General features: G+C 30.0%; 5 protein-coding genes across 5 annotated transcripts; 4 read left to right on the forward strand and 1 right to left on the reverse strand.

Annotated features, from left to right (window-relative positions):
• Positions 1 to 2,908: 2,908 nt before the first annotated feature.
• GO595_010219 (Thioredoxin family protein) lies at positions 2,909 to 4,153 on the forward strand (the record flags this gene model as incomplete). The annotated part of the gene is made up of 1 exon (XM_067912874.1): positions 2,909 to 4,153. One exon carries the CDS (start codon positions 2,909 to 2,911, stop codon positions 4,151 to 4,153), a length of 1,245 nt encoding a protein of 414 aa, XP_067768957.1.
• A 373-nt stretch (positions 4,154 to 4,526) lies between these two features.
• Positions 4,527 to 4,901, forward strand: GO595_010220 (Profilin A; the record flags this gene model as incomplete). The annotated part of the gene is made up of 1 exon (XM_067912875.1): positions 4,527 to 4,901. One exon carries the CDS (start codon positions 4,527 to 4,529, stop codon positions 4,899 to 4,901), a length of 375 nt encoding a protein of 124 aa, XP_067768958.1.
• Positions 4,902 to 5,587: 686 nt separating this feature from the next.
• Positions 5,588 to 5,962, forward strand: GO595_010221 (Profilin A; the record flags this gene model as incomplete). The annotated part of the gene is made up of 1 exon (XM_067912876.1): positions 5,588 to 5,962. The coding sequence occupies one exon, from the start codon at positions 5,588 to 5,590 to the stop codon at positions 5,960 to 5,962; it is 375 nt and encodes a 124-aa protein (XP_067768959.1).
• A 469-nt stretch (positions 5,963 to 6,431) lies between these two features.
• GO595_010222 (V-type proton ATPase proteolipid subunit) lies at positions 6,432 to 6,932 on the reverse strand (the record flags this gene model as incomplete). Its single annotated transcript, XM_067912877.1, has 1 exon — positions 6,432 to 6,932. One exon carries the CDS (start codon positions 6,930 to 6,932, stop codon positions 6,432 to 6,434), a length of 501 nt encoding a protein of 166 aa, XP_067768960.1.
• Positions 6,933 to 7,324: 392 nt separating this feature from the next.
• GO595_010223 (CAMK family protein kinase) lies at positions 7,325 to 8,356 on the forward strand (the record flags this gene model as incomplete). Its single annotated transcript, XM_067912878.1, has 1 exon — positions 7,325 to 8,356. The coding sequence occupies one exon, from the start codon at positions 7,325 to 7,327 to the stop codon at positions 8,354 to 8,356; it is 1,032 nt and encodes a 343-aa protein (XP_067768961.1).
• Positions 8,357 to 12,044: the final 3,688 nt, after the last annotated feature.

The raw sequence follows: 12,044 nt of genomic DNA on the forward strand, positions 1-12,044 counted from the left end.
CATATGAAACAGCAATTGAATTTCATCTAAATGATATCTTTAAATATATTTATGAAAATGAATCAGAAAAAATACAATCAACGCCAAAAATGTCTGAAGAAATACGACCAAAGTCAATGCTTCAAACGCCTGGAGATAGAACTAATCATTTGGTAAGTTTTTGTATTCAAAAAGATAATTATGAAATTCTAAAATATTTTGAAGAAAAAGGAATTAATGTTGATGTTGATAATATAAATGAATCAGCAAGAAATGGAAATTTATATCTCGTGAAGTATTTCCTTCAAAATAATCAAATTCCAAAAAATATTTTGCCATTTGCTTCAGAATCAGGAAATATTGAACTTGTGAAATATGTTTTAGAACAAAAAGGAATTGATGTTAATGAAAAACATATTCATTTTAATAATTTTGGATTTATTTTAATAATTTTATATATGTTTTAATAAATTGGAATATGTTTTAATAATTTGGAATATGTTTTAATAATTTAAAATATGTTTTAATAATTTGTAATATGTTTTAATAATTTGAAACAGCACTTCATATATCAGTTAGAAATAATAATATAGAAATATTAAAATTACTTTTAGATGAAGGAATTGATGTTAATGCAAAAAATATTCATTTCAATAATTTAGAATATGTTTTAATAATTTAAAATATGTTTTAATAATTTGAAACAGCACTTCATATAGCAGTTAGAAATAATTATATAGAAATAGTAAAATTACTTTTAGATAAAGGAATTGATGTTAATGCAAAAAATATTCATTTGAATAATTTAGAATATCCTTTAATAATTTGGACTTTATTTTAATAATATTTTACTGCAATTCAAATTGCACAACAAAAAGGTTTCATAGAAATAGTAAGTTTCCTTCATGAAAAAAGAATAAATGAAAATTTTAATTCAGAATCTCCCAATAAATATTAAATCATCATTTTCAATAAGAAAAGAAGTATATTTTACTAATCATCATAAGCAACTCGAAGATCAAATGTACTCAGAAAACAATAGAAAGAAAAGTACCAAAACAAATGTTGATATAAACACTCAAGCATGTGAAAATCATTAAAATCACAATACACGAAAATATATCAGCTGAACGATGTAATATTTTACAATTTTCATTATGTTCCACTCGTAATTATAATTATTTTATAAAATCACATTTCCGTTTTCATTACCACAAGAACTTGACAAGAACTTTTTCCAGGTAAGAATAATTTTAAAATCATATATTCCATCAATCAAATCTATAGCTTCTTTAAATCACATGAACAACTCCATTTTACTCATGATTCAATAGCTAATTTGATTATTGCCTTATCGACAACATTGAAAAAGAATATATTGGCGCCAAATCCAGAGGCGTTGTTAGATGAAATCATTGAATATCTTCTTGATTCAGATAATGCAAGGTCACAACTTGAATAACATTTTCCTAATGAACTGATCCTTTACAAACACTTAAAGAAATTACTTCTTTTAATAACAAAACAGATCCAACACAAGCCAATTTCGTTTGTTGGTTTACACCAAACAATAAAATCGACACATATTTCTTGAAGGTACACTTTCGACGTGATGACCCATACAATGAGATACCCAAACTGAGAAAATAAACATATTTTGATGAATTTTTTGATTTTTATTGATTCTCTATCGTCACTTAAGTAAAAATCTGTTTTCAAATTGAGAGAAAAATATGAAGATCAAAATGGGAATTTCGAAATCAATTTTTTCAAATATATATATTTTTTGAGTCAAATATTGATGTATATTATATTTTATAAAAGGTAGTTCTTAGATCTTATCTTCAGGATGATTTTTTCATTAAATTTACTTCATTTTTTTATCAAGTGGCGATGGTCTTTTTTTTCTTGTTAAAAAATTAAAATAAGATAAATATTAATATATATATGATGATTTATCAAGAATTTAAATTTCGATGCCATAAAATTATCGTTGAAAAAGAGGATTTGAAGTAGCTCTATAAACTATTTAAATTTGGTGCAATTAAACGGAAAGAAACCACATATTGGAAAAAAAGTGAAAGAAAAAATACTCATATTATCTTGAAAGATTCTAACTATACCTCATCAGTGAAAGAAAAAATCAATCATATAAAATTACCAAAAAAATAATTCAAACATAATTGTTCAAATAATGATTTCATTGCGAGCCACATGACGGAGTTTCTTTAAGAAGGCAATCTCATGAAAAAAAAAAATAATTATTTAATTAGGGTAAGAAATAAAGAAAGAAATGAAATTAATGTGTGAGACGATCATACCTCGGACCACGAGGACACAAGGTGCTTGAGAATCACATGTGTCGGTATTGTCTTATAGAACAGAAGAACCATCTTCCATACCCCAATACAATAACATTATGGCCCAACAATTGAACAGCTCTGTTTGACATTAAAATAATCGCCATTTGAAGTCGAAATAGCCAAATAGAAGAAATATGATATACAATTACGTGCCAGCAAACAAATATAAAATTATAAAGTAACAAAATTTGATTATCATAATAAAACATGAAAAATTCTATCGATGGAATTTTTATAAAGATTTTAAAATACACATATGAGTATTCAGACAAAATTGAGCAGAATATCAAACGTAATTAATTAAAGGCTTACAAAATTCCTTTTTATATAATGTTTTGCGATTTCGAATCTTGCTCTTGATGAAAAAGTGATTGAAGTTTATCGTTTGAAAATTGACACCAATCGAGCGATAGGTTCTGATGCTTGGATTGTTTTTGTTATGCTTCAGGATAAAATTGCCTATAGGAGAGAGCACCAACATTCCTCTTTTTGATGGAAAGGAGCTTAAAGAAAAATTAAGAAAAACAAAAAGATCGATTGTATTTTTTACAGACACGACTGATAGAATGGATTTTACAGATTTTGCAATCAAAAAATTCAAAAGGCAAATTAAATTTTTCCGGTCTAATGAAGAAAATGGAAAAGAGTACAATTGTTTGATTTTCCCATGTTTTATTGCTTTTGCAAACGGAAAGAAAACTAGTGGATACTATGAACTTCCTAAGCCTACTTCATTTGCTCAATGGGTAGAGACTACTTTAACTCCAGGATATGTTAAAATCAAAACATTAGAATCACTTCGCCAAATTATGGAAGGATTTGCACCTGCTGTAATTGGTGTTGACATTGACGAGAAGCCAGAAGATTTACCAAAAGAACTTAGTTTTTATTCAGTTAATAGTGATCTATTTTCTAATTTCAATATCACTGTCGAAAAAGGATATTATTTTTATAGAACATGCGACCATGAGTTAGTTCCAGTTCAAGACATGGCAGACATCAAAAAAGCAAATGAATCAATTTATGACATGGTTTCCATTAGCATGTTAAACACAACTTTCTTTGGCGGCTATTACATTGGCTTTGTTAACGAAACATCATCACAACTTGAATTACAAATTTTGAAGAAGATTGCACCTCAATTTCCAGACGTTGCATTTTCGATTTTTTATGGAAAATATGCCCACAAACACATCCAAAGTGCAGATTTATCAAACTTAGAAGCTCCGTTTTTCTTTGTTTTGTCTAGAGAAGACACTGATGGTGGAAGATGGATTATCTACAATACCTCAAAAATTCACGACGAACAATATATTTCCGAGTTTGTCAATGGAATTGTTAATGGAACGGAACCATATTCAATAATTAGTGAACCAATTGAAAATGATTCTGATGTCGAATTCAAAAAAGTTGTTGCGCTTAATTTCCACGAGAGAGTCATAAACAACACAAACGATGTACTCATTACGTTCACTGCACCTTGGTGTCATCATTGTCAACATTTCAAGCCTATTTTGAACGAAGCTGCAAAATTGGCATCTGGAACAAATGTTAAAATCTATTGGATTGATGCAACATCAAACGATTTGCCAGAGGAAGTTCCCTCGATTGACGGATATCCAACTTCTTTCTTTTGGCCTGGTAACGATAAAAAGAATCCAATCCCTTATGACGGTGCTCGCACTGTTACAAGCATATTCGAGTTCATCAAGAAACATAGCTCATCCCCATTTGAAATACCTGAATTTGATGAAAAAGAAATTAAGAGCAAGATTAAGATGCAGCAAGAGGCCAATGAAAATGGAGAGTAGTGTGTATAAATAGTATTAAGGAAGATATTACCAATAGGACATTCTTTTATCTAACTAAAGATTTTGATAACTGTTAGCGGTGTTTCAAAACATGGATTTTGTATCATTGATTCTCTTAATAGAGCGCTGGCTCACGGGTTAAGTTATTTTTTTAATTTGAATTAAGATTATTTGCTTATTATTGAAATTTGTGTGGATGACGTCAATGGTTTTGACCATAAAATAATCGTATAATTGAATTTTCAGATACTGGACAACCAGTGTTGAATTCACTTTTTGATTATTTTCAATTCAAAAGTGTCTTTTAAAGTGAAAAATATAAATAAAATTGAGTCAGTCGGCCAAATACTTTTAGATCATATCACATCTACAAATGTCTGGTTGGAACGCATATCTTGCTGATGTTAAAGATATCTGCTCAGGCTGTGCCATTGTTTCACTTCAAGGAGCACTTTGTGGCAAAGAAGGTAAGTGGGAAGCAAAACAAGCTGAAATGCAAAACTATGCAGCATGCCTTAACAACATTTCATCAGCACAATCAAAAGGAATTACATACAATGGTAAGAAATATATCATTGTTCGTGCTGTTGATGATTCTATTCTTGCACAACTTGGAAAAGAAGCAGTTGTTCTCCAAAAGGCCAAAACAGTTTTAGTAGCAGCCAAATGTGTTGATGGTCAAGTTCCAGCAGCAGCAGCGGCGGGTGTTTCTAAATGTGTTGCTAAGTTAATGGCAGCCAATTGCTAAATTCTCTAAAGAATTTTCCCAACTTTCTTTTCTTTTATCAAAATTTTTATGTAGTTTCACTTTCGCCAAGAAATGTATACCTTCAACCTCTTAAAAGATGGATATCCACCATTTTCGTAAGTAAAACGTTTAGGTTTTATCCTGTAAAATCGGTACTTTTTGAACGTCAGTTTCTGGAAGAGAAATAATTTCCAAGTTGCCATGACTTGCTTAATATGATGACTTTACAAGAATTGTAAACAAATAGAATGTGATAATGTTGTTATATATTCATTGTTTTCAAAGAAAAAACATTAAATCATATACAATCTTTAAACAATTTTTCAAATCGAAAATTATTTTTTATAGTTATAAAAAAAATATTGTATTGTTTTGTAATGCCATATAATAATAGTATAGCTTTTTTACTTGAATATTGTAGTTTCGTTCTGATTGAAAAGAAAATCAATAAAAAAAATCAAAAAGATTAAGAGAATTTAAACATCAATGCATATCACAAAACTTAGCATCTATTACCAAGTTTTTAATATTCAAAGTTTAATAAAATGATTTTTGATAAGATTATCTCCTTCACCTTTACATTTACATTTTATTTTTATAAAACCGCTACTTTTGAATGAATTCAAATATTTGAAATAAATCTACAGAATTGAGTGGCTGACAAACCAATCATATCACATCTACAAATGTCTGGTTGGAACGCATATCTTGCTGATGTTAAAGATATCTGCTCAGGCTGTGCCATTGTTTCACTTCAAGGAGCACTTTGTGGCAAGGAAGGTAAGTGGGAAGCAAAACAAGCTGAAATGCAAAACTATGCAGCATGCCTTAACAACATTTCATCAGCACAATCAAAAGGAATTACATACAATGGTAAGAAATATATCATTGTTCGTGCTGTTGATGATTCTATTCTTGCACAACTTGGAAAAGAAGCAGTTGTTCTCCAAAAGGCCAAAACAGTTTTAGTAGCAGCCAAATGTGTTGATGGTCAAGTTCCAGCAGCAGCAGCGGCGGGTGTTTCTAAATGTGTTGCTAAGTTAATGGCAGCCAATTGCTAAATTCTCTAAAGAATTTTCCCAACTTTCTTTTCTTTTATCAAAATTTTCTATGGTGTCAAATATTTTTGAGTTGAATTTCTATTAAATATTTTACGTTTCAATAGTTGTAAAAAAATCGAAAACTTTTCCTCTATTTAAATCTCCAATTTTTTCCAAGCAAATTACGAATGAAACTTATACGCTATTCTTATGTGTCTTTAAATATATCTAAAACATTCCGTTATGATTCATCATTTTTCATTCTTATACATTCTTTATACTTAAAGCCATCAAATTTTAGACTAAATTTCATAGGATGAATATTCGTCTGCACGCTGAACTGTTAAAGAAAAACATTTAACCTAAAAATCAAATTTGATAATAAATTTGTTCTAATTTTTGAAAATAACAAAATAACCAACTTAACAATACCCTTGATTAACACAAAACAAGTGTTTGTATTTTTCATAAAAATTTATGAATGAGATATTTATGTGCAACTTCCTTTCTTTGTGTTCAAAATGATGGATACAATGAAACCGTATAGACCTAAAACTTCTCCAAAAATGAGAATAAGCATTGCACCCATAATTAATCTTGGTTGTTCTGCAAGAGCCCTTACAGCAACATTTCCTGCAACACCAATACATATACCTGACGCCAATCCTGTGAATCCAACACTTAATCCGCCAGCAAAGTTTGCATATGCATTATATGATGGATATGGGATATTGATTGTAGGTGCTATGATAACTGATGTAACAAGACCGTAAATACCTACAATACCTGCCATAATGATTGGCAATATGCATTTAAAAACCATATCTGGATGAACAGAGCAAACAGTAAAAAGACCAATTGCAGATTTATATGTACCCACAGCACTGCCAATAGATGTTAACGCGAGCGCAAAAGCAACTCCAAGATATGAAAACATTGGTGCAATTGGTGGGCAGTCAGCTGGATAAGTTGGGGCTCCTTCTCCTCCCATTTGTTGATAAAAATTTGAGATGTTTGTTTGATTTGCTTGAATCGTATCTAAACGGTCTCCATATGGACTTTTTGGTTATTCTATGAATTACATTTGGTTTTGGGGTTGGCGTGTTTACCCGATTCAAATTTCATGGGTGTGAAGATTTCGACGATAATTTTCCCCACTTTTGCATACAATTGATCCGTTTATTGGGGTTACCCTTTGCTGTATCGGCGGTATTTTTCTGTATCGTAATGACAGTATAAAGCATTCAATTTTAATTCAAAAAGTTTAAATTGTTAAACGTACACTTTAAAGTGCCATATAAACAGACCCAAAAGTGAACTTCACTTCCTTTCAATTTTGATGCCCTCTATGGTTGATGGCCAATATCCCGACCACTTTTCACAATGTGCTTTTCCTTTCGGCAGCCTTTCCAGCCAATCCAACCTAGGGTTGTGAATGATGTTGAGACTTCTCGGACTTTAAAGCTTAATCAATACCTTTTAGCTGCAAAAATTGAATCGACATCAAATGCAAAAGTATATATAGCTATTGATGTTAAAGGTTCAAAACAGTTTGCAGCAAAGGCCATAAAAATTAACCAACATATAGAATTAGGGGGCAGTACGAGTGGCTTGGAAAGAGAAATTCGATTGATGAGAGTATTAAATCATCCAAACATAGTTAAGTTGCATGAAGTCCTTTATCGTAGCGAAATAGAAACAGCTTATTTAATAATGGACTATGCAGATTGTGGATCTTTAGCTAACGCAATTAAAACTGGAACGAATTTTACAGAGGCCCAAATCTTTACTATAGCTTATCAAATAGCTCAAGGTCTTAATTATTTACATTCCAGGGAAATTGTTCATCAAGATATCAAACCTTCAAATGTATTATTGTTTAAAAACGGAACAGCTAAACTTAGTGACTTTGGAATAGGCCATTCATTCCAAAGTGCTGAAATGGTGTTTGGCACACCTGCTTATCAAGCTCCCGAATATTTCGATGAAGAATCAGAACTTGATCCTATCAAAGAAGATGTGTGGAGTTTAGGGGTTACGTTATATGAGATGTTAACACATCGCCTTCCATTTATTGGTAACTCTGCATATGAAATTGCATTTAATGCGCGTGAAAAAAAACTTGAAATTCCTCAAAATATATCACAACAACTCAAAAAACTTGTTCAAATGATGTTAGAAATTGATCCATCAAAGAGATGTACAGTTGATGAAATTATTGATTTCTTGACACCACTCGAACATAACGATTTCCCTAAGTTACCACAAATTAAGCCAAACTATAAAAACTATAAAAAGTTTACAGACGTCTCGGCCGAAATTTGTGGAGAAAATTTCTCTTTTTCAGCAGGCCATCTTCGCTTGTCCAAAGATGGCTGCTCTCCATTGGTTCGATGTAGGAACCATTCCTATTGAAAGGTGCTGCAGAAAGTGCACATTTGAAACCAATGAAAATTTTATATAGTAAATTATAATTGAATTTCGTTTATTAATAAATCTTTGAAATGAGGTTCATCGTTTTCGTTATTCATAATTTGTGATTTAACATAAAGTACGAAAAAAAAATATTTCTGAAATACATGATGTAATTTGCTGCATCAGGTCGTTCTTTTAGTCTCTGATCAGCTTTGGGCGATGTTAAAAATAAATACATATAAGAAAAGTGTTTGTTGTGATAAGGAATTGTGGAATTGGAGAAGCACTTTAATGTTTCATCATGCGTGATTTATACATTATATGAAAGTTATTACAAATGTGCACACATGATTAAATTATGAAATCTTTTTATGACTATAGTCACGCGATTTTTTCTTTTTTTAAATTGAGATTTTGATAGTTAAAGCGAATAAAAAGACTTTTACTAAAGCAATCATGAAACGTTAATGATAGCATTAAACATTCTTTTGCCAAAAAAGCATGCTTTATTTAAAGAAACCTTCATCATTAAAAGAATTTTGGAAAAAATAATTTTAAAGTTCAATTAAAACAGTAAAAATTTAGAATAGCATTTCAAATATGATAAATTCCAAAAATTGATTCAAAACTTCATTCTTGAGGGAAACTTCAGATTCGAATCGCTAGAAGAACGTTACATAAAGTATTTAAAAAAAATGAAAACTTTTTCAGGCGAAACATATCGTACCATTCAGGATTTTTTGTGCTAAATGAAGAATCTGCACACTCATATTTGTGTTCATAATTCTTTATCACAACTCCCAACAGATTTCGAATTTACTGTTCTTTGCAGAATTAGAGCATTTAAATATTTCTCAAAATATTTTTTTTCATCACCAAATATGATTGCAGCAGGTACAAAAGATGGTCCAATTGTACTATTTACAGACTCAACCCAAAAAATTGAACAAGTTTGTATTTTATGCTCTCATATTGATTCGGTAACTTCTATTGTTGAAATGCCAAATTTCGAACGTTTTGTTTCAGCATCAACTGATGGAACAATATGTGTTTGGTCATCTGTAGATTGTACGTGTTTATGTGAATATCCAAATATTGTACCTAAAGGAGAGATCCATTTGGAATTTAATAATGATGAAGTCAATACACTATTTGTTTGGACACTAGGTTACTCATTTATGTTATTAAATATTAATACAGGAGATATCATACAAAAATTACCAATATTTGGTATTACAGGATTTTCATTTTTGTCTCCAAAAACTTGTTCCTTCATTGAATCACCATCTATTATTTGTACTCAGATAAATTGCATTCGTTCATTTAATGAAAACTTTCAACAAATTAAAGCAAGGCCAACAAATTTAAAACACAAATATTATATAAATCAATATGGTATAATTAAAACCACAGCAACCACATGGAGTTTAATATCTCCAACACAATTCTTTGAAATGACAAATTATGAGCTCCAAAATCTTCGAAAAAATGACTTCATATCTGATGTAAAGTGGTCAAATCCCACATCGTTCTGCATTGGCACTTTTATGGGGACCTTTAACGTCTTTTCGTTCAATCCCCTCACATCACAAGACACTAATGTTGAATTTAAAAATGTTTTTTCTTTAAAAATTAGAGGCTCAAATTATATTCGAGCATTTTCATTTTATGATAGTAAAATTATTTATTCACCTAAACATTCAATTGTTGAATGTCAAACATTTCTCGAACCAGGTAATAAAGCAACATCAACATATACAAAGCAACAAAAAATATTTCATTCGCCTAATGATAAATATTTGGGAATTCTATTTGAAGCCGAAAATAATAATTTTTCTATAATTGATTTAGAAAATAACAAAAAAAATACATTTCAATCAGAATCAAAAATCACATCAATGACAACACGAAAGCTTAATGATAATAAAATTAATCAAATTATCATTGGATGTGAAGATGGAACTATTTCGTTTTATGCGGAAAATATGGAAAACCCATATAAAACAATTGTTGTTCTTCCTTCTCCTATTATTGGATTTGCTCATGTTCCATTTATTTATAATGGCCGTCAACTAATGTTAGCGATTGGAAGAGATGGTTCTCTTTCATTAATTAAACATAATGATGTTTTAGTGCAACTTGCAAATTCTGAATTTCCAATTACTAATATTTATTTTCATGAGTCTCTTCGTTTAATAACAATAAAACGGATTGACGGCCTTTTTATTGTATATGAATTTAATAGTACTCAACCTGTTTATAGAACAACACAGCTTCCAATTGGCTCAAAACTTATTTGGTCATTAAATGAAACAAAAATTGGACCCGATCCCATTTCACTTAACATTTCCTGTTTCAGAAGCATTCAAATTCCGTTTATTTCATTTAACATGTCTTCTTTTGAAAGCATTGAATCAAATGTTATTGAAGAAGTTGTGGAACAACTTTTTGAAGTTCCTGTTAAACATAAAAATCAAACGCACCAAAAAACTACATCTGTTATAACTCGTTTTCATGAACGAAGTAATGATAAGAAACATTCAAGTAGTATAATTTCTATGAAAGCAATTGAGGATATATTAAGTGAAGGATTTTTATCATTTGTTTTTCTTGGCATAAATCAACATCCAACATTTTTTTATCCTAATTTCTTTGTTAATTATTCTGCAACAAGTTATGCGTCACCTCTCATTGCGACGTTTCATTATTTATCTCGTTCGCTTTTTATTAGTTCTGTTAATACTGAAAAACGTTTTGAATTTCTTCCATTTTTATGTGAATATATATTTTCACCTGGTAAAATATCATATTCAGCATCACGTGAATGTGAAAACATAATCCAAACAATTCCGTCATCAATTGCTGAGACAATTGTTTCTAATATTAATTTGGAATCACAAAACATTGAGCCGAATAATATGTTTCTGTTGTCGATGATATCATTAAAACATAATTCACTTTTCACAATTAATTTCCTACAAAAAATTTATAAATTTCTTTTGGAATATACAAGTAATGAAAATGAAATTGCTTGTCTTGCAATAACAATTATAATTCAAGGAATTTCGATTTGGTCTGAAGTTATTCATTCGAAAGTTAAAGTGTTTTCTGATTTAATAAAATGTTTCGCTGGAAAAGAAAGAACTGAATCTGTTGAAGCAATTTTCTTAAAATTAGCTGCTTCACAGATTGAAACTTACTATGAGGCTACGTATGACTTAATAGTAAAAGCACATTCAGAAAATGAAATTCGTGAAATTTTAGCGCTTTCAACTAAAATCGCAATAGAAAATCCTTTAGTTAAAAGTGGATTAAATACAATTTTAATGATAAAATTGGCTGACATTAAGGCAAACTTAATAACATTCATTAACGATGAATTAGAAATGCATTCATTATTGTTCCCTTTCGTAACGAAAAAAAATGATTTCATTGCAATTGGTTTGGAAAATGGTTCTGTAAAAGTTTTTAAAAAATTTAAGCAGACATGTGATGTGAAATTGTTCAACACAACGATAACAACGGTTTCTATCGGACCTGGAGCAAAGTTTTGCACAGCTTTATCTGTTGTTGATAAAAAGGCAAAAGTGTTTGCTCTTTCGGGAAGGAATAAAGTTGTTGGTGAAATAGAATTGGCTGAGGAAGGTAAAAATTATGGGATTTATTGGGAAGGGCAAAAGCATTGTTA

Source organism: Histomonas meleagridis (genome assembly GCF_020186115.1).
Source record: "Histomonas meleagridis strain 2922-C6/04-10x chromosome Unknown scaffold_61, whole genome shotgun sequence".
NCBI lineage: Eukaryota > Parabasalia > Tritrichomonadida > Dientamoebidae > Histomonas > Histomonas meleagridis.